The 26876-nt window shown below is 25.5% G+C and overlaps 8 protein-coding genes, 1 non-coding gene and 1 pseudogene across 10 annotated transcripts; 4 read left to right on the top strand and 6 right to left on the bottom strand.

The window, feature by feature from the left end:
* The first annotated feature begins 641 nt into the window (after positions 1–641).
* LOC122713914 lies at positions 642–2163 on the top strand (annotated as a pseudogene).
* Positions 2164–2218: 55 nt separating this feature from the next.
* LOC122713910 (heat shock 70 kDa protein cognate 4-like) lies at positions 2219–6038 on the bottom strand. The gene is made up of 4 exons (XM_043934740.1): positions 5882–6038; positions 4987–5200; positions 3028–4272; positions 2219–2931 (listed from the first exon to the last, which is right to left on the bottom strand). Exons 2-4 carry the CDS (start codon positions 5189–5191, stop codon positions 2459–2461), a joined length of 1923 nt encoding a protein of 640 aa, XP_043790675.1. The 5' UTR covers positions 5192–5200; positions 5882–6038; the 3' UTR covers positions 2219–2458.
* Positions 6039–7488: 1450 nt separating this feature from the next.
* On the top strand, positions 7489–10849 carry LOC122713726 (DNA mismatch repair protein Mlh1). The gene is made up of 9 exons (XM_043934451.1): positions 7489–7648; positions 7719–7782; positions 7881–8080; positions 8154–8382; positions 8466–8667; positions 8742–10047; positions 10120–10183; positions 10245–10443; positions 10508–10849. The coding sequence occupies exons 1-9, from the start codon at positions 7536–7538 to the stop codon at positions 10798–10800; spliced, it is 2670 nt and encodes an 889-aa protein (XP_043790386.1). The 5' UTR covers positions 7489–7535; the 3' UTR covers positions 10801–10849.
* Positions 10850–11094: 245 nt separating this feature from the next.
* On the bottom strand, positions 11095–13228 carry LOC122713803 (grpE protein homolog, mitochondrial). Its single transcript, XM_043934577.1, has 4 exons — positions 12461–13228; positions 11683–12100; positions 11501–11584; positions 11095–11418 (listed from the first exon to the last, which is right to left on the bottom strand). Exons 1-4 carry the CDS (start codon positions 12562–12564, stop codon positions 11311–11313), a joined length of 714 nt encoding a protein of 237 aa, XP_043790512.1. The 5' UTR covers positions 12565–13228; the 3' UTR covers positions 11095–11310.
* Positions 13229–13310: 82 nt separating this feature from the next.
* LOC122713695 (putative pre-mRNA-splicing factor ATP-dependent RNA helicase PRP1) lies at positions 13311–17523 on the bottom strand. The gene is made up of 9 exons (XM_043934392.1): positions 17410–17523; positions 16495–16850; positions 15694–16388; positions 15374–15604; positions 15067–15286; positions 14790–14912; positions 14537–14727; positions 14296–14458; positions 13311–14216 (listed from the first exon to the last, which is right to left on the bottom strand). The coding sequence occupies exons 1-9, from the start codon at positions 17457–17459 to the stop codon at positions 14089–14091; spliced, it is 2157 nt and encodes a 718-aa protein (XP_043790327.1). The 5' UTR covers positions 17460–17523; the 3' UTR covers positions 13311–14088.
* Positions 17524–17716: 193 nt separating this feature from the next.
* Positions 17717–19344, bottom strand: LOC122713868 (nucleoporin Nup43). Its single transcript, XM_043934677.1, has 7 exons — positions 19167–19344; positions 18929–19033; positions 18740–18864; positions 18548–18672; positions 18315–18466; positions 18011–18257; positions 17717–17942 (listed from the first exon to the last, which is right to left on the bottom strand). The coding sequence occupies exons 1-7, from the start codon at positions 19278–19280 to the stop codon at positions 17770–17772; spliced, it is 1041 nt and encodes a 346-aa protein (XP_043790612.1). The 5' UTR covers positions 19281–19344; the 3' UTR covers positions 17717–17769.
* Positions 19345–19813: 469 nt separating this feature from the next.
* Positions 19814–21307, top strand: LOC122713900. Its single transcript, XM_043934726.1, has 5 exons — positions 19814–20008; positions 20092–20229; positions 20307–20525; positions 20729–20973; positions 21052–21307. Exons 1-5 carry the CDS (start codon positions 19930–19932, stop codon positions 21304–21306), a joined length of 936 nt encoding a protein of 311 aa, XP_043790661.1. The 5' UTR covers positions 19814–19929; the 3' UTR covers position 21307.
* A 221-nt stretch (positions 21308–21528) lies between these two features.
* On the bottom strand, positions 21529–23240 carry LOC122713902. The gene is made up of 4 exons (XM_043934727.1): positions 23112–23240; positions 22082–22159; positions 21926–22004; positions 21529–21858 (listed from the first exon to the last, which is right to left on the bottom strand). Exons 1-4 carry the CDS (start codon positions 23115–23117, stop codon positions 21638–21640), a joined length of 384 nt encoding a protein of 127 aa, XP_043790662.1. The 5' UTR covers positions 23118–23240; the 3' UTR covers positions 21529–21637.
* A 1603-nt stretch (positions 23241–24843) lies between these two features.
* Trnak-uuu lies at positions 24844–24916 on the top strand. The gene has a single exon. It is a non-coding gene; the product is annotated as a tRNA-Lys (tRNA).
* A 248-nt stretch (positions 24917–25164) lies between these two features.
* LOC122713811 (ribose-5-phosphate isomerase) lies at positions 25165–26866 on the bottom strand. Of its 2 annotated transcripts, XM_043934590.1 has the most exons (7): positions 26691–26866; positions 26535–26595; positions 26148–26263; positions 25951–26084; positions 25735–25876; positions 25638–25659; positions 25165–25556 (listed from the first exon to the last, which is right to left on the bottom strand). In XM_043934590.1, the coding sequence occupies exons 1-7, from the start codon at positions 26760–26762 to the stop codon at positions 25471–25473; spliced, it is 633 nt and encodes a 210-aa protein (XP_043790525.1). In that variant the 5' UTR covers positions 26763–26866; the 3' UTR covers positions 25165–25470. The 2 variants fall into 2 exon arrangements, with proteins under 2 accessions (XP_043790525.1, XP_043790524.1); XM_043934589.1 differs by having other exon boundaries at positions 25165–25659; positions 26691–26862.
* Positions 26867–26876: the final 10 nt, after the last annotated feature.

The following is a 26876-nucleotide window of genomic DNA, read 5'->3' as shown; positions in this document are numbered from 1 at the left end:
ATTTAATTCGCCACGACCCGCATATTATTATTATCATTATTATTATCATTATTATTATTATTATTATTATTATTATTATTATTATTATTATTATTATTATTATTATTATTGCAAGATGATTCAACTCGACCCGCCGCCTGATTTCTAAAAACCGAAGAAACGAAAAGAAAAAGAAAAGAAAAAAAAAAAAAAAGACGGTCGATGTTCAAAGTTATCGTTTTATTCCATTTTAAATGTTTACTGTATAATAAAATTGTAATATAGTCGTTGGGCAAATAAAGCTCGTTTTTTCGATATATACACACATATCACGGAACAAATGATTGGGACCCTCTGTCCCATTCGTGTCCTTTCGTGCGATTAATTTCATGCCTATTCTACTTCCATCAAAAAAATGAAAGTGCCTTGGTGGTGTTGCCATGCATAAATCTTCCCCAACTTTTCTTGAATTCCGATATGAACGCGATATGAACTTCTTCAATCTGTGTTTATTAAACGAAGAATATATGGGACGCGGATCCTCGGATCAAGAATTCAGTGTATTTTTCTTTGCTTTCGAGTTAAAGTTTGCTATCTCGTCTCGAGGAAACTTTCAAACGGAATCGAGACTGTTCTGTTCATCTTTGGAAGAATAAATCATCATGGAGGAAGAGATAAACGTTCGAATAGAAGATCCATCGATTCCAAAATCGTCCGATAATGTATGTTTCTTGGTTGTTAGATGTTAAAGTTGTACGACCGAACAATTGTTCAAAATGGATCATCTCTCGAATGATTCACTTCAGCGTTTGCTCGGCGATCGTCGTATTTAGCGCAATGGATTTCGCCAATTTCAGCGAGAAATTCATCAATGAATTGTTCAAAATCATATATTTCATGAACGAGACCGTGTATCATCTTGCACAATATTAATATTACGTTTACCATGTAGTAAGATATTATGACAAATGGATGAAGAATCCATTGGAATCGTTGGATAAGAATGTCGCCAAAGAATTGATCGAAGATGGATACGTAAAGATGAGTCAAATCTTGGTCATTCTTATAATCATATTATGCGGTCCAATATCGTTGATCCTTCGCATTCTTTATTATTATTTCACCGCACATGATCAAATTTTTGCATCCGATCCGCAAATTTTAATAAACAGTTTCGTGTTCGATATTGTTGCATATATAATATGCCACAGATTTAGAGCAATCAAGATCAAACAGTTGGATGAAAAAGTAACGATCTGTTGGATTGCTTTGAAAATCCAGGAGAATTAGGAGACTGCACAATGGCACGTAACCGATTAGCCTTAATTCCTGGCATATGTATTTAAAATGACGTAAATTGGATAGAGCTTACCTCATTTTGAAGATTTCATCTTTTATTTTAAAAAAAGAAATTTATTTCCGTCCCTCGTTCTATTATTAAAATGCTATTATTAAAAATGACGCATAACATCATTTATGCATTATCTCATTGATTTTTGTAGAATTATGTTCTGTAGTAATAATAGTAAATGATATTTATGGTCTATTGTTATGTTCTACAAATTCTTTTATAATGGTGATCTCGAAGCTGTTCAGAATCTATATGAGAATCTATATGCCGCAGAGCAGAAAAATGGTTTTATATTCCTGAATAACGTGATTTGGATAATTTATGCCAGTTCACTTTAATGTGTTGGGTATGTATGCTGATCCATCGAGAGATAAATAAAATTGGATTACACGTCAGCGAATTTGTACTGAATATCTAATATTCGACTAAATTTAACAAAATAGAAAATTTTCTTCAAAAATTTTCGTAATAAAGAATCACAAGAATTAGAAATTTGTAACAATGAATGTGATAATAATGCCATTTTGAATTTGAATACATTCGGAATGTAAAGTCTTCTAAGATCCAATTTTGAACGTGCGAAATGAGATCAATGAGATCAATGTTAGAATTATGATAATATATAATAATATAGAATTATATTTACCGCGTGCAATTTCTTTGAAATGAATAATTCTTTAGTAACCGGAGTAAGTATTATAATATCCAATTAATAAGTATATTGTAAATTTGCATATTGTAAATTTTTCGTATTATATAATTTTTAGTTTATCAGTATTATTATCACGTATTTAATCATTCTGGTTCAATTTTACAAATCAGAAAATTATTAAATATCAAAAACAAAAAACATTGATAAATCGATTTAAAAAATTAATAGACACAATATAGAAATAAATATTTAAACGTAGTGATTTTTTTTTATAACAAATTTATATTACCAATCTTTTTAAATACAAGAAATAAAATCTCTTTCTTGCAGGAAATAAAGTCTCTGATCTCAAAAAATATGCATTATCAATGTAAACAAATATGAAAATCGATGATCATGACTGTGCAAAGTTTGAGTTGAAATAAATACAATGAAACGAAAAAGATATTTAATGTTATGGATGATTTCTTGTTTTTTTAGTCTACTTCTTCGATGGTTGGTCCTCCAGCACCACCGCCTCCTGTAGCAGCACCTGGATGGAACCCTCCAGGTGTAGCTCCTCCCTGATATAATTTAGTGACAACAGGATTGCAAACGGATTCCAGTTCTTTCTGCTTATCGGCGAATTCTTCCTTCTCTGCCAATTGATTTGCATCCAACCATGAAATCACTTCGTTACACTTATTGATCACCTTTTCTTTTTCCATTGAATCGATCTTATCTTTGATCTTTTCATCTTCCATTGTACTCTTCATATTGAAACAATAAGATTCTAATGCATTTTTGGCAGTTATTCTTTCACGTTGTTGTTCATCTTCATTACGATATCTTTCTGCTTCGTTCACCATTCTCTCGATATCTTCTTTTGACAATCGGCCTTTATCATTTGTGATGGTGATCTTGTTCTCCTTTCCGGTTGACTTTTCAATTGCAGATACATTCAGAATACCTATAATTTCAGAAAGGAAAATTATTAATTTATTAATGAATATATTGAAGATATTTTATAAAGAAATATTGTATTGAAAAAAGATAATGCACATACCATTAGCATCGATATCAAATGTGACCTCAATTTGAGGTACACCTCTAGGTGCAGGTGGAATGCCAGTAAGTTCAAACTTTCCAAGAATATTATTATCTTTTGTCATAGCTCTCTCTCCTTCGTATACTTGAATCAAGACGCCAGGTTGATTATCGGAATAAGTAGTGAAAGTTTGTGTTTGCTTGGTTGGTATCGTCGTGTTCCTCTTGATCAAAGTTGTCATCACACCACCAGCTGTTTCTATACCCAAAGATAATGGAGTGACATCCAATAGCAATAGATCCTGAACTTCTTGAGATTTGTCACCATGCAAAATAGCGGCCTGTACAGCTGCGCCATAAGCAACAGCTTCATCAGGATTGATCGATTTGTTCAATTCTTTTCCATTAAAAAAGTCCTGTAGTAATTTTTGAATCTTTGGTATTCTAGTAGAACCACCGACTAAAACGATACTATGAACATGAGCTTTGTCCATCTTGGCATCTCTCAAAGCCTTTTCAACTGGTTCCAATGTGCTTCTAAATAAATCCGCGCAAAGTTCTTCAAATCTGGCTCTGGTAATCGATGTGTAGAAATCAATGCCCTCGAAAAGAGAATCGATTTCGATGCTAGCTTGTGTTGAAGAGCTTAAAGTTCTCTTTGCTCTCTCACAAGCGGTCCTCAATCGTCTAAGAGCCCTCTTATTCGAACTTAAATCTTTCTTGTATTTTCTCTTGAACTCCTGGACGAAGTGATTCACCATCCGATTATCGAAGTCTTCACCACCAAGATGAGTATCGCCTGCTGTTGACTTCACTTCAAAGATGCCATCTTCGATGGTCAATATGGACACATCAAAGGTGCCACCTCCCAAGTCAAAGATCAATACATTCTTTTCACCTGCAGTTTTTTTATCTAAGCCATAAGCAATCGCCGCCGCGGTTGGTTCATTAATTATTCTTAAAACGTTTAAGCCTGCTATTGCTCCCGCATCTTTGGTAGCTTGTCTTTGTGAATCATTGAAATATGCGGGGACGGTAATAACAGCATTGGTAACTATTTTTCCTAAGTAGGCTTCTGCAGTTTCTTTCATTTTCGTGAGAACCATCGAAGATACCTCTTCGGGGAAGAAAGTCTTCGTTTCACCTTTATACGAAACCTTGATCTTAGGTTTTCCTCCATCGTTCATCACCGTGAATGGCCAATGTTTCATATCACTTTGTACTGTTGTATCATCGAAGCGACGACCGATCAATCTTTTCGCATCTGTTTAATAAAACATATCATAATTTACAAATTTAATTTAAATAACAATTTAAATATATAAAAAGAAAAATTATTAAAAATAAAAAATATGAATAAATTAATGAAAGAATGTATAATTATATTGTTTTTATTAATATCTTTTACGCTTCAACATTCTCATTACATTATTTTCAAACAGGTATAAAAAAATATAAAATATTTTATAAAAATAAAAAATAAATATATATATCAGAGAAAACTGTAACTAAAAAAAAATATTAAATAATAACATATTATGAAATTGGTGTAATGCGCAAAGTATCACATTTTTATAAATGAAGCAAAAAAATAAAATTTTACGAGATCAGTAATAAAATTCAACATTATGAGTTACTATTCTTTAGTCTATGTGTAAACATAACAAACATCTACATATAGAGAAGTATGATATCAATACGAAGTTTCGCGAAGAAAAAAAGATCACACAAAAAGATCGATATAATGAAGTATGTAATTTTCTTATTATATAATATTTGCAAATTGCAATACATATTTATTTCAAACATTTTAAAAATATTTTATAAAAAAATATTTTATTATATTTTAATCATTTATATTTTTTTTTATAATTGATAATTAAAATATAATAATACTGATATTACAATAAAATAAAAAATAATATATGAAATGAAAAGTGAAAAATAAATTGAATTATTAAATTTGGCTTTTACTTACCAAAAATAGTGTTGTTTGGGTTCATTGCGACCTGATTTTTGGCCGCGTCGCCAATCAATCTTTCTGTGTCCGTGAAGGCGACATAACTCGGTGTCGTTCGATTTCCTTGATCATTTGCAATGATTTCAACTTTTCCATGCTGGAAAACACCCACGCAAGAATAAGTAGTGCCTAAATCAATTCCAACTGCTGGAGCCTTCGACATGTTTTATCGCTGAAAAAAAAAATATAATTTATAAATACGTGACTAAAAAATATATATAAAAAATATATAAAATATATAAAAATATATAAAAAATTAATTTTATTTAGTTTGTCTTCTAATATTCGATATTTAACTATTTTTTTTTTGTTCGCATAGTACGTCCAAATTAATATGATGTAGGAGACAAATCACATCATATTAATCATTTATCATAAATATTCTAAAAAATTTAATCTATTATTTAAAACTTATTCGTAATTTATTGTAATTTAAAACTTATATTCAAAAAATGATATTGAATAATAAAACGCAATAAGAAAGATGATATACATTATAAATTTGTCTATAATTGTATGTACTATTTATAACCAATTTAAATCACACTGTTAAGTTTTGCTTCAAGTTAATAGTAATTGACAAGTTTATGAAAACTCGAAATTTATCGATAAATGTGGAATCCGATTCAAATCTCAGTTCTTAAAATCCAACGGTAAAACTTTCAAAGGATCATTTTTAAATAAAAAAAAAAAATCAAACTCGAAATCTGTCAATATTTTATCAATATGATGCAACTTCATGATGTTTGTATCGTTAGTCTTTTCATAGTATATTTACGCACTTAAACATAATAAAAAATTACTCAATAAGTAAATTATAAACATGCTATCATGATGTATTCAAATTACTTACCTTTTCTATCGTTTGTTTCGTATATATCACAGAATAAATCGCAATGTAATAAATTACGTAATACGTAAACGTAATGTTCACTTCTCGCTTTCCAAACTCTGTCTGAGTGTGATACGCGCGGGGGTCTTTTAATACACCAAACCTCGCGCTTCGAGAAGTTTCTGTAGATGACCAATCACGGCATTTCGTTGATTCAAACACATATTCTTATTGGCTCAGAAGTTTCGATGCATCTAGAACAAGGATAAATATATCAGAATGAGGTATAACTTACCGACAAAAAGAGAGAGAAATATGATGGTAGAAATACGAGAAAATGCTGGAATATATTACGTTTAAGATCGCGGTTATATTTAGCATGCTAAATATTTTCTTGTTTATTTGTAAAACTTAAATAGTTATAATTATACACATCGATAACATCAAAGATATGGAAAAATACAAATGATTTATATATATATTTATATTTATATTATATATATTATATATATATATTATATTATATTATATATATAATATATATATTTTATATATATATATATTATATATATATTTTTTATTTATATATTATATAATATATATATTTAATTGATTTCCAAAAATTTAAGTTTGAACATTTATATACAAATATACTGTATATATAAAAATATTTTATATATTATAATGAAGGATATTACTATAATTATAAATATAAATTATATTTCTTTTGATTTTCCTTTTAAAAAATCAACAATAAAAATTATTAAAATATTATATTAATATAAAATTTGTACTTGATCATAGATATAAAAATTTATATCAAATTGTTAGATAATTAAATTAGATAAATATATTTAAAATATTAAAAATATTACTAATCATTTATGCATATACATATTTAAATACTATATTATTTTCAAATAACAAACTTTATTAAATTAAATAAAAATTAATAAATTAAATAAAATTAATAGTTTTTAAAATATGATTATATATATTTAATCTAGAACAATTCGATAATTGTAGTAAAAATAAATTTTCAAAAACATATTATATTTATGTAACAATTTATATATCTTTCTTTGAATATATATTTTAATTTAAAAATAATTTAATTATGTCAGTGAAACGATATTATTGCTTTACTATTACATCACATAAGATTGACTGTTACTAAATATGTTAATAACTACATATATGACTACATACACTAGAATAATACTATACAAAAATAACTTTAGGTACATAATAATAATAATCAAAAGTAATAATAAAAAATCACTAATATGTATATTTTTTGTATTTTTATTATAAATAATTGTTTATTTATTCTTGGTATTTTATAAAAAGATTAATAATGTATTAAAAAATATCTCTCTGCATATTAGTATTGTAAATGATTTTTTTGAAGTTGACATATTTATTAACTTTAATTCAAATATTTGGCGCGAAATAAAATTAAAGAATTTGTATACACTATATTTTTATCTTAAAAGAAAACAATTCATGCTTATTAAAATTAGAACTTTTATTTTCATTTTTTTTTCTTTATTATAAATGTAATTATTTTACATCATATACATTATAATTACTATACATATTATAATTTAATCTAATTTAATATTTGACTCATTTCTCGATATTTCGATCAAAATCTGAAAACCATATTAATGAAATGAATTCATCTGGAAAAATTAAGAAATTAGATGAAGTTGTAGTAAATAGAATTGCAGCTGGTGAAGTAATACAGAGACCAGCAAATGCATTAAAAGAACTAATTGAAAACAGGTTAGATATCTAAAAATCATATGATTGTTATATATATTTTTTCATTATTAACTTGCTTCAAATGTTTCAGTCTTGATGCAAAAGCAAATAATATACAGATCATTGCTAAAGAAGGTGGATTAAAGTTATTACAGGTATTTTCTTTCTCTATTTAAATTAAAAAATAATTATTATAATTTAATATTTATTTATAATGTTTATTTATAATTTAATATAATGTTATTAAACCCAGATTCAAGACAATGGAACAGGAATCAGAAAAGAAGATATGGAAATTGTTTGTGAAAGATTTACAACTAGTAAATTACAAACATTTGAAGATCTTCAAACAATATCAACTTTTGGATTTCGTGGTGAAGCTTTAGCAAGCATTAGTCATATATCACTTTTAACAATAACAACAAAAACAGCAGATGAAAAATGTGCTTATAAGTATGTTTAAATATATAAAATTTTTCACAAATTTTAGCAATTTTTTTGAAAATATTCTTTTTGTTCATTTAAGGGCATCATATGTTGATAGTAAATTAAAAGCACCACTTAAATCATGTGCTGGAAATCAAGGCACTACTATAGTAATTGAAAATTTGTTTTATAATGTTGCAACAAGAAGAAAGGCTTTGTCAAATCCAAATGAAGAATTTAATAGAATTACAGATGTAGTTACAAAATATGCAATTCATAATGCAGATGTAGGATTTGTATTAAAAAAACATGGTGAAATAGCACCTCAGGTATTTTATCACATATAAAATTTTATAATTTTAAATATTTTTATTCATTTATTCATTTATTCATAAATGTTTTTAACATTTAGATTCGTACACCACATAATTCAACTAAAATGAATAATATACGAATACTCTATGGTAATCCTGTATTTCGTGAATTATTAGAAATAGAATTTAAAGATGATACTTATAAATTTAAAATGCATGCTTTAATAACAAATGCAAATTATACAAACAAAAAGATGACATTTCTCTTATTCATTAATAACAGATTAGTAAAATCTTCTTGTAAGTTTTGAAATATTAGAATAAAAAATTTAGTTTTAGTTATAAAATTATATTATACAGATATTCTATTTCAGCTATTCAAAAAATGTTAGAAGAACTTTATACATTTTATCTTCCAAAAAAGACTCATCCATGGTGTTATATATCTTTAGAAATTGAATCACGAAATATCGATGTTAATATACATCCGACGAAACATGAAGTTAAATTTCTTCATGAAAATTCTATCATTGAAAGAATGAAACTCGCTTTAGATGAAAAATTATCTGCAAATAGTGCTTCTAGAACATTTTACTTAAAAACTCGGCTACCAAAAGTAGATATTACTAAAGACGTTTTGAAAGAAATTTTACCAGAATATGAAGAAGATAATAGTAACAAAATAAAAAAAATTCGTCCTCAAGAAATGATCAGAACTGATGCTTCTGATCAAAAACTGGATAAATTTAATTTTATGATTCATACAGAAATGAAATATGTTAAAAATGATGACACTCATGAAACTCATTTGAATACAAAAACTCAAAATAGTATTGAAGAAAATATTGATGAAGAAAATATAGATAAAATACAATGCTTAACATCAGATATAATAAATATACAACAAAAAGATAAATCAACACATGTTGTAGATAATGAAAAAAATACAGATAAAATACAATGCTTAACACCAAATCTAATTGATATACAACAAAAAGATAAATCAATGCACATTACAACAACAGTGGCAACAGAAAAATCTAATAGTCCATGGAGTAATATCATAAATAATACAAGTTCATCTACATCAGATTTGCTAACATCTGATGAACCTAATATAAATTTATGTATTCAGAATATTAACAAAAAAGAAGAAGAAAAATTAAATAGTATGCAAGATATTTTAGAAATTACAAATGATGAAATAGATGAAGATACAGCAGATTCTATAAAAGATAAATGTATCGATGTTATTGCAGATAAAGCTCGTAAACAAGTATATAAATGTTTTGGAAATAAGAGCACTAAATCAGAAGAAAAAAAAATAATAGATAAAAATGATATAAGTAAACAAGAAATAAAAAATTACGAACCTGAAGAAAATAAACAACTCAATGAAATACAAAATGTTGAACAAACATCAAGAGAAATTAATAATGATAATGATAAAAATAATGATAATAAATGTTCATATGAATTTAAATCTTATTCAATAAATAATTTTAGAAGAGAAGTAAAATTAACGAGCGTTTTAAAATTACGAAAAGAAGTAGAAGATGCATGCCATGAAGGTCTGAAACAAATTTTATCAGAATTAACTTTTGTTGGCTGTATAGATCAGTCTTCTGCTTTAATTCAAAGCGGAGTTAATTTGTATCTTTGCAATACACAAAAATTAGCGTGAGCATCAATTTTTTTTCATAAAATTTTATAATATATATAAAAAATTGAATTATATTTCTTTTTATTTAGGGAAGAACATTTTTATGAAATTATGCTCTATGATTTTGCAAATTATGCAGTCATTAAATTTTCGGTATGTATTTATGCAGATAAATAATATTATCATTACATACATATACATATGTTTTTTACAGGAAGCACTTCCTTTATATGATTTAGCTATGTTAGGATTAGATACTAAAGAAGCTGGGTGGACAGAAGAAGATGGGCCAAAAGAAGAATTAGCTACTAGTGTTAAAGAATTATTATTGGAAAAGGCAGATATGTTAAAAGAATACTTTTCTATTGTTATAGATAAAAAGGGAAATTTAAAATCTTTACCAGTATTATTAGGTAAATATATTTTAATAAACTATTCATAGTTAAAATGTAATACAAAATTATGTTATTCTTTCAGAAAAATATTTTCCAAGTATAGAAGGTCTTCCTCTTTATATATTACGTCTAGCTACCGAAGTAGAATGGTCAACAGAACAACCATGTTTCCGAAATATTTGTAGAGAAACAGCAAAATATTATAGTCAAATTAGTCCCATACATGATACTCATGATTGGAAGTATATTACAGAACATGTTTTATATTCTACAATTAAGGAAAGTTTTCTTCCTCCCAAACATTTTGCACATGATTCAACAATATTACAAATAGCTAGTTTACCTGAATTATATAAAGTTTTTGAAAGATGTTAAATTTTTAAGATAGAATTGATTTTTCACAAAAAAAATTTTCTACTTTAATAATTAATTAATTAAAATTATAATATGAATCACAGTATTAAAAAATCATAGTACATCTTACATTGACTCTATGATTTATTTATTTATTTTTACGAATTTTGTAATAAATTCTATATTGAAGTAAATATTATTTTTTTATATTATTTTAATGGAATGTAATAAATAAAAAATATGGTATGACAAAAAAACGATTTGTTTCATTACATATAAATCTATTTATGTTAATTAAAGAAACATAAAAATTTGTATGTATATTATATATATTTTTAAACCTAATAAAGAATAAATTTATTTTTCATAAAATTTGTTCTTTTTTTTTTTTTTTTCTATCAATTGTATGACATTCATACTTTGATGTATTACATTTCAATTTTAATTACAATATATATTTGCCAATATTTCATTCACGGGTACCTTTTATGAGATTGCATTTAATCTCATTTTAATTGACATAACCATGAATTATCCTTTTGCAACACCAACCAATGCTGGTCTTACTACTCGTTCATGTAATTTATAACCCAATTTAGATACAACTACAATTGTTCCTGGTTCTTTACCTTCAACTTCCTATGTCAAAATATGTTTCTTATTATTATTGTTATTTATTTAATACATTATTGTTCATATAAATAAAAAAGAAGAAATTTACCTGTTGAAATAATGCTTCATGTTGATTAGGATCAAACTTTTCATTCAGTGGATTTAACGAAATTAAACCATGTTTTTTAAATACCTATATAAACATATTTTAAAGTAATAAATATAATAATGTTTTAATAAATTTGTTATTGAAAATTATAAAAATAGTTGAATCATATTTTTTTTAATTACTTTATGTAACTGTGCTTCTGTCATTTTTAAACCTTCATATAATGTTTTTAAATGTGGATTTTTTTCTGTGAGTTCATTTTTAGGTACACTTTCTGTAGCTTTGCCTAAAATGTCTGCTACTTCTAAGAGATCCTTACAAAAACCTTGAATACCAAACATTTTTGCATCTTGAATTTGTTTGTTTAATCTAACTCTAAGATTTTCTCCATCAGCAAGTGCTCTTTTATATTTGTCTTCTAATTCATTTTTATGATTTTTAAGATCCATTAATTCTTTATTAATAAGTTCAATGTCTGCTTTTAATTTCCTTTCATTTTCTGTAAGTTCCAATACTGGTTCTCCACTTTCTGACTTCTGTTCTTCTGTAATTGTACTATACTCTTGTCTTTGCCAAGAAACATGTGATGGTTGAATTAACCTTTAAATCATCAAAAAAAATTTGTAAGACATTATGTTTTTTCTTTTCTTTAAAAAATAAATAAAAAAAAATTAATATTTTTATTATTTATTTAATAATATTTGTTATTTTAGAGAATTATTAAAAACTTATATTAAGAATATGTACAAATAACTACATAAGGTTTTATTTAAATCTTTAACAATTTTGAAAATATAATCATCTTTATTAAATATATTACAATTTTATTTAAAAAATTACTACGATAATAAAATAATAAATAAACATTATTTAACATTCTAACCTCTAGATGTACCTTGCAATATAAATACAAGTTACATATTTTAACAATATAATAAACTACGAAATATAGAATCTTACCTAAGTAAAATATTTTTATTTATATTGTGCAAACTATCAATCGTGACACGAGTAAATCTCGTTGCAACCGGTACCACAAATGATGCCATAGTTCTTAATTTCATAAAAATTGGTGAATGATGAAATACAGCGATCCTCGTGCATTCTCAGTGGTTCTCAAACATCTCTTGCAACATAAGAATCGCGATAAGAAATTTTAACCATCATATATTTCGATATATTACGTAAAACATGATATTATATATCAATTTTCTAATTATACTCATTTAAAAAGTTCGTGTAAATTTTAAGATTATAAATTAAATTCATTTTCATTAACAATTATTACAATTTAATCATATTTTTAATATTTTATTGGAATGAAGTTGTACAATACAATGAAAACTGTTTGTGACCGTAACTCTCGTGATTCTATAAGTTCTTTTAATACTTGCATATGTTTTATTTACAAAAATTGAAACTATTATTCAACATGTTAAAGAAGTACGAGATTTCAAACAGCAAAATGTTTAGAAAATAATTCAATTCTAAAACAAGCTAAAAAATTTTTTTTCATCCTTTAACACGTGATATTCTAAACCGCATAGCATTAAAAATTTATTATTTGAATAATAAGCTTAATTGCTTTTACGTCTCGTAGAGATAATTTGTAATACTGTAAGTTGTTAATTTCTTACAGTGATAATGGTTTGCAATATATATTGTATTAGCAGTTATAAATAAGAACAATTTAATTTTTCAAACTTACATAGATTTCTCAAAATATTTTTCATGTTATTTAAAGTTGTAGTTTTATTTTTTATTTTTTTTTTTTTTATGATTGGAAATTGAAAGTATCTTTTTATCTATTTTCAAGTAAATTATCATAATATAGTCATATTGATTATAAACAAAAAAACATAGCGTAAAATAAGATATTTGCACATTTTAATCATAATTAAAATGTAAAATTATAATAAATATGTAATGTTTTTGTATGTGTACTTAGAAAGTGAAATATATAACACAAAAACAATACTACTTGATTTTAAGAAAAAAACGGCAAACAGATATAATTCATGTTGAAGGTTATGTAAGGTCATTGTCCTTCGATTATCGATAGTAAGCATTGTATACATCTTATCTGGCGTATTTGTTCAACATTTAATAAAAAAATTAATCTATTTTTTTATCTAATATTACATTCCGAGTGTGCAAACGTTGATCAACAAAAATTCTACTGATAAAATTACTTAGTTACTAAATTTTTCTTTAATGTACATAAATAAATCATTTATCAATCAACTATGCCTTCCACGTGTCTTCTAACTGATTAAAGATCGAATTTCATTTGTTTCATATTAAGACAAAACGATGTCTACAAACATTCAAATTTTTTCGGCATAAGCCAAAAAGATGTACAAGTTTCATTATAGCTTGTACAAAATTATAAATGTTCATTAAAATTTGTCTTTTTTTTACATATTTTAAGTGAAAATACAGAGCAGACAACTACTCCTTTGATCATTTCACAATGTTTAATATATTGTTTTGACTTTATGTTTGTGAGAATAGTGTGCCTGATGAAACAGGTCACACATTATTAATCATTTGACACCATTTATAAAGATAGCTAAAATATATAGAGGTTAGAATCCTTCCTGATACTGTTTTGAATCTAATTTTGCTTGAATTACTTCCAATTGCCTCTTTGCTTCACATTGTGGGAAATTTTGTAAATCATAATATTGTGGTGCTATTTTAAGCAACCAATCAGCTGTAAAAAATATAATATTTATAGTATATATAATAAACAAATTTCTTTTATATTATTCAATAATAAAAATATGACTTACGTTTAATATCTGTAACTGTTCTGATATAATTTTTGGTCGTAAGCACAAATTCATTATAAATTACCCATTCAGGTTTATGATCTAAACAACTGCTTGGATGAAGTTGTACAATTTGATTATCTTTAATAGTTAAATAATGACCAGTCCTCTCTAAATGAGCAACCTAGTATACAAAAGAAAAAAAAAAATATTACATATTAGATACATTCTTCTTGAAAATATTACTTTCAATTATATTTACCTGCATGAAAAAACCGTTTACAAGAGCTTTTCTAATATTAATATAATAATCTTTTGATGTGAATTCTGTTGAAGTACGTTTTAAACAAAATCTATCCATTATTCTACTTAGTTGTTGTCTAACATTATCACCACTTTTTAAAGATCGGTAATTGACGAAATTATCGTAACACCATTGTGGATCTTCGAAATCTATAAAGAAAAAAAAATAAATTATTACAAAGATGTATAATAAATTTTAACAAAATACTTACTTTGCTTAAAGGCATGATAGACATTCAATAACGTTAAGTGGTCTCCATCGATATGTGCAAATCGCATTTTAGCATCATCCGCAGCTTTCTTTGATTCATTTGGCCTCACAAAACACTGCGGGACTAATACAATATCAATCATCAATTTAAAACCACGTTACCTTACCATGATCCTGACTTAGTAACTTTCGCTTTTATCGTATTAAAATTAATTTAAACGCAAAACAAAATACGAACCTAAGTATTGTAAAAAGAATATTTTTTAATAATACTGTACCTGACAACATAGCAGTAATGCTCAATATCTCATTACTACAATTATGATTGCAAGATGCGATGAGCATTTTTGCCAATTGTGGATCTAATGGAAATTCTGCCATCACAGCACCCAAATCTGTGAGATTTCCATCATCATCTAAAGCGGCCAAATAATTAAGAAGTTCTAGAGCTCTCATAAGTGTTTCTGGTGCAGGAGGATCCATAAAATCAAAATGTACCTAAATATGTATAATAAAAAAAAATTATAGAAAAAAATATTTTATAAATATAAAATAACAAATTGATTTCATAAAAATATAATATACCAAGTCATCAATGCCAAGTTTTTTTAATTGTAATACAACACTACCAAGATTAGACCTTAAAATTTCAGGATAAGTGTTATCTTGCATTTCATTTTTATATGCCTTTTCTGTATATAATCTAAAACATTTTCCAGGTCTTGTTCGACCAGCTCTACCAGCTCTTTGTTGTGCAGAAGCTTTACTAATAGGTGATACAAGAAGAGATTCTACACGGATTCTGGGATTATATACCTGTTAAAAAATATAATGAATCAATAAAACTAATTAAATACACAAAAAGATACAAGATATGATACAAAAAGATGAGAATAATTTAATACCTTTTGCTTTGCAAATCCAGGATCAATGACAAAAACAACACCATCGATGGTTAATGATGTTTCCGCGATATTAGTCGAAACTACTACTTTTCTACCAATAGCACCATTAGGTTTTGTAGGTGGTGTTGGTTCAAAGATTCTTTGTTGAAGATTTGGAGGCAGTGTAGAATAGAGTGGTATACACTTGAGTTCACCTACTTCTGGACCTAAATTATCCATTTCTCGTTTAATTCTTTTACAAGCTTCTTCAATTTCTTCTTGACCAGTTAAAAATAAGAGTAAGTCTCCTACTACTTCTTCACACATATGTATTTGAGTAACAGTTCTGATAGCAGCCTCTAAGTAATCTCTTTCAGGCTCTTGTGTATAAAAAATTTCAACAGGATGAGTTCTGCCAGGTACATTCATTAAAGGTGCATTATCAAAATACTGTTGAAATTTTCCAGCATCTAAAGTTGCACTCATAATCACAAGTTTCAAATCTGGTCTTTGTTTAATCACTTCTTTTAACACACCCATAAGCAAGTCTGTGGCTAAAGTTCTTTCATGAGCTTCATCTAATAATATCACTTGATAAGCATCTAGCATAGGATCTGACATGCCTTCACGTAAAAGCATACCATCAGTCATATATTTCAATATAGTTTTTGGAGAACTACAATCTTCAAAACGAATGCTGTATCCTACTTCTTGGCCTATTTAAAAAATTACCATTGAAAATATACATAAATGCCTTAACTTTTGATTTAAAAAATAAATATTATTTAAATATTATTTAACTTAAAAGAAAATAATACATACCTAATGCAACATCCATCTCTTCCGAAACTCTTTGTGCAACAGACATAGCTGCTACTCTTCTTGGCTGAGTACAAGCAACACCCTTGTTGCCAATACGCATTGAATATTCTACACACCATTGTGGTATTTGTGTAGTTTTACCTGAGCCTGTTTCTCCAACAAGTACAATACATTGATGTTGTGCTAATAATCTCATAAAATCAGCACGGTATTCAAATACAGGTAGAGTGATTCTTTTTTTATAAAATTCATGATATCTTGGTGTATAAGGTAGACTAGTATAAGGATTTATCTGAACTTGATTTTTTGGTGCTGTTGAAGGTGTAGTTGTACTATTGGATGCTGCTGAGCCATCTCTGCGAAATAATATATAAACAATGAAATATATAAAATTAGTTTATTTTATTACTTAAACATTGTTTTATTTATAATAATAAAATATAATATATGTATAATAACATCGTAAAGTAACGAGAGTTGAGAACACTTCATTGGTTATGAAAATCAATTAGATAAAAAACAAATGATTAATTTTAAATTAAAAATTTCTTTATATTTATAATTAACCATAAATTTTATATTTTTAAAATTTTTCTTATATTATTTTTTTTTTCAAAAATTTCTCATTTGTAAAAAAAGAAATTTAGTTGAGAACCTTTGTGGATGAGTTGACCAAACAAGTCAACAGCAATAGAAATGATTGTTTTATGAATTCAAAATATTAATTTCATAAAATTTTATTATCATATAATCGAACAATTCAACTGAACAATAACATTTACAAAAATTATTTTCAAAAAATGAAATTTATTAAATGAGATGTACCAGAATTATAAAAACTTATAACAATGCACATGGTAAAATATCTTATTGAATATCTTAATTTTTACAAATAAAAAAGAATCAAAAACTCACGCTTTCCGTTTAATATACGGATCCACAACCTCGATTCTCCGTTTTGACATAATTCTTGTCCCTCCGCAGGCAAGCAAAGCAAAATCTGTTTACGAACTTCTACACAAGGCGTCACAAAATGGCAAACTAACAGGCTAAAGCTTCCTGTAATTGTAATCACAAAATACAACGACAGATGGAGCTACAGATACCATAAAATAACTATGAAATAATATACAAGAAATGTAGTTTAAACGCGGGTAATTTCAAATTTACATAAAGGTAAAAAATTTTATTTTAAAAAAATAAATAGTTTTAAGGTAAAAAAGATATTTATTTTTTCATTTATTATAATTAGAAAAAATATAATTAGCTATATCATTAAAGAGATATATTTCTAATAATGTACATTGCTTCATTATCACATCCAAAAAGTAATGTTGATTTATCAATATCAATAGTATTTATTGGCTTATGCATAGCACTATAAAGCGAAGTTACATTAACTTTACCATTTGTACCAATTGTATTTAACCAATGTGTATTTGTAGGATCTAAAAAAAATGATAATTTGTTAGTAATTTAAAAAATATATTTTTATAAAACTATTTATGAAACTTACCCAAACTTAGCTTTGAATGTTGAGCATTATTCCAATGCCATAATTCACCACTTCCTGAACATGTAAACAAATTTTCTGGTCTATCAGGATGAAAAAGTATTTCACTAACAGCTTTTGCATGAGCATTGAGTTGAGACATTGGATATGTATTATGTCTTAAATCCCAAACTGTTAAACTTCCATCACCACCACCAGCCACTACAATATGTCTTTGAGTTGGATGATGAGCAATACTTGTAGCTTCCGTCTGTAAATAACTTTTTTTTTATTCTAATATATACATAATTTTTTAGTCAAATCATACTTTTGCTTGATCAGAAAGCATAAATGTTGTAGCAGGAAGATCTTGATCATTTCTTAAATCCCAGACTTTCATATGTCCTCTTATATTTCCTGTAAGTATCTCATTATGTCTTAAAAAATCAATGCAATATAATGAGCAACTATCTGCATCATCTGAAATATAAATCTATTTTTGAAAACAATATACAAAATAAATATAAAAATAGAATATTACAGAATAAAATTCTATAATACCAATAACTCTAACTGGTTGTTTCTGTCCAGCTGTTAGAAGATTAATTCTTCCATCTTCTCCCACTGAAGCTATATCTTGTTCAAATGTGGAAAGTCCAGTACAAGGTGCATAATCATTTGTATTACTATTAAAAAAGAATTTATAAAATATACAATATAAAATAAATAAATAAAAATCTTAATAAAATTTACTCAAATCTGTGTATAAATTCCCATGACATGTGTTCTTTAAATTGAGAATATGGATTTTCATGGATTTGTAACAATCTAACAGTACCAATAGATGTTGACACCACAAAAAAATCTTTCGAAATAAACTGTAAAAATAATATTAATAAAAAAATTGACAAATATATTCTTCATTAGATAATAAATAAAAACCTTTATTTCAGTTACATCTCCGAGAATTGCATAGGATGAAACGACTGCTGGATAAGATTCGCCATCATCATTCATTTGAAATGTCCAATGCGTTACTTTATTTACCTGAAAAGAAATAAAAAATTCTAATATTGTAAATAAATATATTTATTAATAAATATAATTCAATATAATAATTATATATAATTTATATGTATATAATAATGTAATAGGTTAAGTCCATTGAAGATAACCTTACCGGATCGTCCCAACTACCAGTAATAAAATTAGTAGCATCTTCAAAATCTTCGTGTTTCCATCTAATTTTAGAAATTTTTTCCGATACAAATGTACCTTGTACATTTTCACTCATTTTGTTATAAAATACAGTTTAATTTGGAATATAAATGATAAAAATCAGGATTACCATCCATATATACGCGCGTTTCTACGCGACTGTCAAAAAAACCGCTAAATGTATTAAAGGAAACTTAGCATCATAACATAAAATGAATGCTTATAATATATATATATATATATATTATATTTTTATTCTTTTATTTTTAAACATTAAATATGAAAAAATTGTTTTAATTGTTTTATTTATATTTTATATATATAATATTGAAGAACTTTATGTATTTAAAATTATTTATTTAAAATAATTTGAATATATATAAAAAAACTTTAAAAAAAGATTCAAGTAAAAATCTAAAAGAATATTTTAATTTTTATATGAAAATTAATTACAAGAGAAATAGGGATTTATTTTTATTTGATAATTCATAAGAAATCTAGAGGACAGTTTTTTAGGGATCATGCTACGAACTACATCTGCATCTTATAGCTATTAAAATTTAAATTGTTTCAAATAATATATTTCATGAATTCTAAAATTTTAAGAATTCTAACACAGTTATTTAAAGATGCTATCGAATCTATTTTTATAAGAACCGGAAATCGAGATATTTTTATTTGAGTAGACAAAATTTCGAATAATCTTAGAACGGATCACTTACAAGATGTCATCGACGGTTTTGTTGTTCTTATATCTGAATATGCTCTACTTAACTTGCTGTGATGTAAGCGTTTCAAAACTATGTAAGTATTAATAAGAAAGCAAAGATTTTAATGTTGCATATTTAAGAATATACATTTTATTTAAAAAAAAATTAAAATCTTAGCCAAAATAAACACAAATTTATCAAGTGATGAAAGTGTCACGGAAACGCAACAAGCATCTTGTAAAATTGCTACGGAAAAATTAGTTACTAGTGCACATGCAAGTGTCACGAGAGTACTTACTGGAACTTGCAATACAAGTAAGAAATAATTATTTAATTTTTTTATTTTTTTTATTTAACATTTTCTATCATTTAATTTTATTCGTAAATAACAGAAATGATCGATGAAAAGTTACAAGCTTTAGAAAAAAATCTAACTAAAGAATTGGAAGAAATCAAGATATTACTTTACACAATTCTAGAAATTAAAAAAGACTTGCCAAAGTTAACGAAATTATTCGATGACTATCATGAAGAAAGTGAGATATTAACTCCAAGACAATTTGAAATCGATAACTTCAATAATACGATCCAAAGAATTTCAACGTTAAACGGTTTGTATGCGCTAAAAAGGAAAATTTGAATAAGAGAATTAATAAATTTAATAAATTTATTTCTTTTTTTATATATGATTTATTATTATATTATATATTTTCTCTATATATTTATGTAATAAAGGAAACCGTATAAAAGCAAAATCAATATAAAATAATAAGACGGAATACAAAATTTTTGACGATATTTTAATATGTTTCAGGATCCGCGAACTTCTTTTTTTATTATTGGCAAATAAAACGTTTTGATGAGAAACTTGCCAATTGGAAAACTGCTCGTTTCATACGCAGTTCAACATTTTATGTAGGCCACAATGGATATGCCATGTACATCAAAGTTACACCGCGATATTTTCCGGACGGTACAATTTTCATAGGAGTCGGATTAACTCGTGGTCACCATGATTCCATTCTTGAGTGGCCATTTCCTTATAAGATTCGTCTCGAGGTAAAACAAATAATTCCAAATTTTATTATCTTTTTTTTTTATAAAAATAATCGTTTTTTTTATAAAAATAATCCTCAGATTTTAGATCATTCATCCAAGGAATCACAACGAGATCGACGATCACGAATCTGGGATCCATCCATGCTTTGTTCGGAATATTTTTGGGGTCGTCCAAAATTAATTGGAGAACCAGATAATCCAGAATGCGTTGGATTGAGCGTTCCACGACAAGTTCTTTTCTATAAATTGCCGTTTTCAATCGATCACTTATCGAGCAATACGAAATATCTTTGGAAGGGAAGTATCACAATAAAGTTAACAATTTATCTTTAGATGATTTTATTTCTGATGATCATATATATATATGAAGAAATATATATAAATATATATTTATATATACATATACATATAATAATTTAATCGATAATATATTTTTTAATTAATTTTATTTAGTTTTTACTAGAAATATAAACAATTATGTAAAAGAAAAATAAATAGATTGAACTAAATAAATAGAATATTTTCTATCACTGAAATAAATTATTTATTAAGATAAAAGAACGGAAAAATGAAATGTAATAACAAAATAATATGTTTTTTAATATTCCACATCGCGAATAATTCGCATTAATCGTTTATTCAAATGATGAGATTTTACTAAAAATTATTCTAGAGATGATGATCGAATGTCAATTCTTTTGTGAAGAGGCATTCTACCAGATAGATACGTCTGTGGAATTCCAGATAATTGATATTCGTTCACGTTTCGAGTAGCTGCTCTTAGCAATGCCTTATAGATAGAAAACGGAAGTCGGATGTTGCCATTTATTTCCAAATCCTGAGAATCAGTTGGATTTTCGTGGAAATTTCTTTTTTTCCCGCATCCTAAAAATAATTGATTATTTTAAATAATTGTATCTTTTGTTATATCGAAGATTAGATTCTTTCTCACCGGTAAACGCATTGCAAAAAGGTCTCTTCATTTTTAACGATTCATCTGTCGTAAAAACATCTAGAAATTGTTGCTCCATCTAACAATTGATTTAATTTCAGTTAATTATTAAAGTAATTATTGATGTCATTTATTTTTTGAGATGATGTAATTTACCTTGCTTTGAGATTCTTCAGAATGTGCCACATTCATTAAACATACGAATGTAAGGATACAGCAAACATAATTGATTATCTAGAATAGATAATCGAAGAGTATTCAATTTGTTTAAATGAAATAAGAATTTCTGGTTTTCTTATTCATTAAACTCATAAGTTAATGAACCGATAATAAAAAGAATGAAAAATCAAGATAAAATTTCAATAATTATATAGATCTACACGTAATTTCTAATAAGCACGTTGATTATATAAGTATCATATGTGAAGCTTTGAAACATATTAACTGTTATAATCTGCTTATGACTTTAATCAGGTTTGTACTGTGGTTAATTAATGTCGAACGATACTAGCTGGTCGATTATCCCTTCGAGCGATAAGTTCGCCATCCATGCAAATCAAACTTTTTAATTTTATTTTGCAAATATATAATGTATCAATGAAAAAGATACAATGTAATGATATGATTCAATAAAAATAACTTGTAACTTTCATTTTATTTTGATAACATCTCAATGAATATTAAAGTTAAAATTTCGTTATTACTTTAAATATTTAAATAATTGAAAATTATAATGAGTTAATTCAAATTTTATTATCAATTGAGAAAGCAAATTGAAAAAAATAATGCAGCTTTCCGAAATATATTAATAAATTAATAAAATTAATAAATAGAAACATCATTATAATAGATCAAAAAATTAATATAATCTATATAAATATACACACATAATCTATATAAATTATATAAATTATATTACTTAAGAGAATATTCTTAAAAACGTACATACAAAAAATATTACATATTTAAATACAATAAATTTTTCTAAAAGATCGATTTTTATCATGTAATATCGTGACATGTTTTAAATATTAATAATATTCTCATATACGAAATTACTTTAACAATACTTTAACAAAGAAATTTTTTTCTTTATCGATTAGATTAGAGAATTAACTTATAATTAACTTATAATATTTTCAAAATTATTGAAAATTTAAACAGCTAAACGAGTTAAAAAAGTTACCTTCATATCGAATGTCTGAACTCTAGAAATCAGCTGCAACTTGAAGAAAGATTTGTAGAAACTTGAAAGATTCTTCTTGATTATTTCTCGATTATTTTATTTTCTGTACTTCAAATAAGTAAGTTTCTTGACTAAAGATTGATATTCACTGAAGAAGTCAAGTCTCCGTATGAGGGATGAAATCGCGCTTCGGCTCTTCAAATACTCATCCCCTCTTTCGTTGTTTCGTTCGAGGGCGTAAATACATGCGCCGAAAGAACGCATGATCATTCATAATAGTCCTCGAAACAGTACATTTAACATCCCTTATACAAATTGTGGATAGTCTAAGATGTAATTTGCAATCTAATCGGTAAGAAATGCAGAAATTATGCATTTGATCATGTTTTGTTTGTAATAATCACATTTCATCTATTTTAACCGTTCATGCATTAAAGATTGAAGTCTATATACATAATATACATATATAATAAATATATTAAATATATTATATGATGTATAAAAATTATCAAATATGAAACAATTTTAAGACATTTTAAATATGTTAAGCAATTAAAAAATGATATCTATATTTTTTTTTATATTATATTACAAGAAATAATAAAATTCTAAAAAGAAAAGAATAATTTCCCTTTTAAATCTAGTTTCAAAGTAACTTTCTTTTCTAGAAAATATTATCAAAAGCTAAAAGATGTAAATCTTTAAAAAGTATGAAAGGTTTTAATGGTTTTCTATCTCTTATGACGTTATCTCATTTACATCCAATCAAAAAAAATAACGTATTATATTTGATAATGATATATAATATTTGAAATATGCAAAAATTGAAAACAGGAGATCGAAACATTATACAACGATCAATGCAAGAAGCAGCTTATGAAGCATTGACCGATAAGAAACTTCGTGTAAATCAAAGGAAAGCAGTCCGGGGTTAAGTACTTACAACGTTTGCACATCAGAACCCGCTGAGTTACGTTAAAGTTGTTCAATCCTTGGTAACTGCCTCTCATTCACCCTCTTTCATTTAAATTTTTAATCATTTTTTTTTTTTTTTTTTGAATATTTACTCGATTGTATATTAAATACAAATTAAAAAATATATGTATATCGTATAATATATTTCAAATTAAAATATTTTTTAGAAATAAAATATTTTTTTTATATATATTTATATGCAATAAATTTTTTTTTATGTACAATGTTCATTACACACATGAATTTTCCAAATGAATTTTTTTTATTATATATTTATAATATTTAATCTATAATATATTTATAATATTTAATCTATAAATAAAATTTTTTATTAAATTTTTATAAATTTTGTCATTTTTTATGCATTTTCAAAAATATATTTATAATTGAATTTATAATTGATTGTAACTTAATGAATAAGCGATATGTATTAAATTAATATTCTTGATATATATATATATATATATATATATATATATCAAGAAAATTTATATATAAAATGAATAATCATTTTATCAGTATTTCGCTTTGTTAAAAATGCTTACATAAAAATTATATCTAGATTAGATTTCGGTATATTAATTTTGATATATAATAAATAAATATAAATGATATAATTTATTAAAATAAAAAGAAAGAAAATAATTTTCGTACATGTTTAATATATTATTCAATTAATTGTAATAATCAATAAAATTAATAGAATTTTTTTGAATAAACAATATTTTTACTAGTTACAAAAATACAACCCTCGAATGCCTGGATAGCTCAGTCGGTAGAGCATCAGACTTTTAATCTGAGGGTCCAGGGTTCGAGTCCCTGTTCGGGCGTTTACTTTTTTTATACATCAAGATTATTTATAGTGATGCGTATTTCATTAATTTCTTTATAAAATATTTAGCAAATAGAATTAAAATAGTGATAAATAAAAATTTTAATATAGATATATAATAAATAAGAATAAAATATTATATAAAAATTTCTATATTTCTTTACAATGATTAATTGTTATACAAACAGTGTATAATTATATATATAATTATTTGAGCACCACTTATAGCACACTTAGAATAAAAATTATCACAAAAAAAAGATCTTAAGTATTTTATGTTCCTTTATACATTGAATCAGAAAATAAATATGTAAAAAGTACAGAAAATAATTCAGTCTATAAAACACAATCTTATTTAAGATCTAGTTGTAAAAAGAATAAGATTTGAATGTATATGAATGTAATGATATGTCATAAATGGCAAAAATGAAAATATATTATCTAAAAAAAAAAAAAATTAGGATTATTTAAATCCTTTTGTCATAATTTAAACTAAATTCAAATCAATATCATGAATTATGAACATATTTAAAATAATGTTAATATAAAACATTAAAATTGTTCTTTAACACTGCCATCAGGCATTCCAAAGTACACTTTTTTTGCCATTTTTATAAAAAGTCCAGTTTCAACTACTCCTGGAATCATTGAGATTTCTATATTGATTTTATCCCAATTACTTATATCACGAGGAAAATGCCAATCAAGAATAAAATTACCATTATCTGTTATAACTGGACCCTAGAAAAGAATAATTAACATAATATACACAATATTTATTAATTTATAAGAAAAAATTTATTAAAAAATATTTACAGCTTTAGCTAAAGCCATTCTAACTTTCACAAGTCCTCCATAATTATCTTCAATTCTTCTTAAAATAGCAACATATGCCATAGGAACTACTTCAATAGGAATACCTTTTTTATATTGTTCACCAAGTTTTTGAGAATTTTTCCTAAAATTATATTAAATATTGTAAATAAAAATAATTATCAAAAATACTTCTGTTACAAAAATACATTTATGTACGTATAATCTGCTACTATAATAAGTTGATTAGCACAGGATGCAACAATTTTTTCTTGAAGTAAACAACCTCCTCCACCTTTGATAAGATTCATGTCGGAATCAACTTCATCTGCTCCATCAATTGCACAATCCAACTGTTAATGTTTAAACAACAATATACAAGATTTCATAAATAATAATAAAAAATTGTTTCTTACTTTAGGATAGGTCTCCAAATCACCCAATGTAAGATGATTATTTAATATTAACTGCCGAGCTTGGAATGAAGTTGGAACACAAATAACATTAAGATTTTCCTCCTTTACACGTTCAACTGAAAAGTATAATTTATCCAATCATTTATTTATATAAATATATGATAAATATATATTAGAAATATCTTAAATCTATGTAAGAAAATTTATAATTTGAGAATTAAAATATACTTGTTGCAATTATACTTGAATCAAATAATCTTATCTTTTTATGGGATCAAAGGTCTATACTATTAATGTTTTAAAGAAAAAATGAAATACAAACTACAGTAATGTACAAGAAAAATTTATTACAAATGATCATAATTATATATAAAATAGAATGTTTACCGAGCCTGTGAACAGCATATATTACTGTAGATCCACTACCAATTCCAATGATACTGTTATTCTGTAAAATGGTTGTACGCAAAATTTAAATAATAAAATACTAGTAAATTTATATAACCTGTTATTATATCATAATTTATTTAAAAGTAAAATTACCTTCACATATTCGTCAACTGCTTTGTAAGCTGCAATTTGTTTAGCACTTTCGAGAGTAAGTAACTCTCCCATTTTTAGAAATTTTTTAAAATGTTGAAAATATTTGCTAACGCGCGAAACTATGAACTTTTATCAGATACATATGTACATATTATATTAATAAACAGATTACTAATACGTATTTTC

This window comes from Apis laboriosa, unplaced genomic scaffold (assembly GCF_014066325.1).
Source record: "Apis laboriosa isolate Shangri-la unplaced genomic scaffold, ASM1406632v1 scaffold26_cov146, whole genome shotgun sequence".
Lineage (NCBI taxonomy): Eukaryota > Metazoa > Arthropoda > Insecta > Hymenoptera > Apidae > Apis > Apis laboriosa.
Note: the sequence above shows the minus strand (reverse complement) of the source record. Positions and strands in the feature narration are given on the sequence as shown.

Bases quoted from the DNA above. Each gene is read 5' to 3' on its own strand.
- LOC122713803 (XM_043934577.1), bottom strand. From the start codon at position 12,564: ATGAAATTAAGAACTATGGCATCATTTGTGGTACCGGTTGCAACGAGA. The intron at 12,101-12,460 runs GTAAGATTCTAT...GATGATTTAAAG, and splicing joins AATAAAAATATTTTACTTAG to GTTAATTCAACCATCACATG. The intron at 11,419-11,500 runs GTAAATTTCTTC...ATTTTGACATAG, and splicing joins ATGAAGCATTATTTCAACAG to GAAGTTGAAGGTAAAGAACC.
- LOC122713902 (XM_043934727.1), bottom strand. The intron at 22,005-22,081 runs GTAAATTACATC...ATCAATTGTTAG, and splicing joins CTGAAGAATCTCAAAGCAAG to ATGGAGCAACAATTTCTAGA. The intron at 21,859-21,925 runs GTGAGAAAGAAT...AATTATTTTTAG, and splicing joins TTTTTGCAATGCGTTTACCG to GATGCGGGAAAAAAAGAAAT.
- LOC122713900 (XM_043934726.1), top strand. From the start codon at position 19,930: ATGTCATCGACGGTTTTGTTGTTCTTATATCTGAATATGCTCTACTTA. The intron at 20,009-20,091 runs GTAAGTATTAAT...TTAAAATCTTAG, and splicing joins TGTAAGCGTTTCAAAACTAT to CCAAAATAAACACAAATTTA. The intron at 20,526-20,728 runs GTTTGTATGCGC...AATATGTTTCAG, and splicing joins AAGAATTTCAACGTTAAACG to GATCCGCGAACTTCTTTTTT.
- LOC122713811 (XM_043934589.1), bottom strand. From the start codon at position 26,762: ATGGGAGAGTTACTTACTCTCGAAAGTGCTAAACAAATTGCAGCTTAC. The intron at 26,085-26,147 runs GTAAGAAACAAT...AAACATTAACAG, and splicing joins ATTTGGAGACCTATCCTAAA to TTGGATTGTGCAATTGATGG. The intron at 25,877-25,950 runs GTACATAAATGT...ATATAATTTTAG, and splicing joins ATTATAGTAGCAGATTATAC to GAAAAATTCTCAAAAACTTG.
- LOC122713868 (XM_043934677.1), bottom strand. From the start codon at position 19,280: ATGAGTGAAAATGTACAAGGTACATTTGTATCGGAAAAAATTTCTAAA. The intron at 18,865-18,928 runs GTTTTTATTTAT...TTATTTTTACAG, and splicing joins GAGATGTAACTGAAATAAAG to TTTATTTCGAAAGATTTTTT. The intron at 18,258-18,314 runs GTATGATTTGAC...AGTTATTTACAG, and splicing joins TGCTTTCTGATCAAGCAAAA to ACGGAAGCTACAAGTATTGC.
- LOC122713726 (XM_043934451.1), top strand. From the start codon at position 7,536: ATGAATTCATCTGGAAAAATTAAGAAATTAGATGAAGTTGTAGTAAAT. The intron at 7,649-7,718 runs GTTAGATATCTA...CAAATGTTTCAG, and splicing joins AAAGAACTAATTGAAAACAG to TCTTGATGCAAAAGCAAATA. The intron at 8,081-8,153 runs GTATGTTTAAAT...TGTTCATTTAAG, and splicing joins GATGAAAAATGTGCTTATAA to GGCATCATATGTTGATAGTA.
- LOC122713695 (XM_043934392.1), bottom strand. From the start codon at position 17,459: ATGTCAAAACGGAGAATCGAGGTTGTGGATCCGTATATTAAACGGAAA. The intron at 16,851-17,409 runs GTGAGTTTTTGA...ATTATTTCGCAG, and splicing joins CCGTATATTAAACGGAAAGC to AGATGGCTCAGCAGCATCCA. The intron at 15,287-15,373 runs GTATATTATATT...ATACATATTTAG, and splicing joins AACTTGGCATTGATGACTTG to GTACATTTTGATTTTATGGA.
- LOC122713910 (XM_043934740.1), bottom strand. From the start codon at position 5,191: ATGTCGAAGGCTCCAGCAGTTGGAATTGATTTAGGCACTACTTATTCT. The intron at 4,273-4,986 runs GTAAGTAAAAGC...TTTATTAAACAG, and splicing joins CCCAAACAACACTATTTTTG to ATGCGAAAAGATTGATCGGT. The intron at 2,932-3,027 runs GTATGTGCATTA...CTGAAATTATAG, and splicing joins ATTTGATATCGATGCTAATG to GTATTCTGAATGTATCTGCA.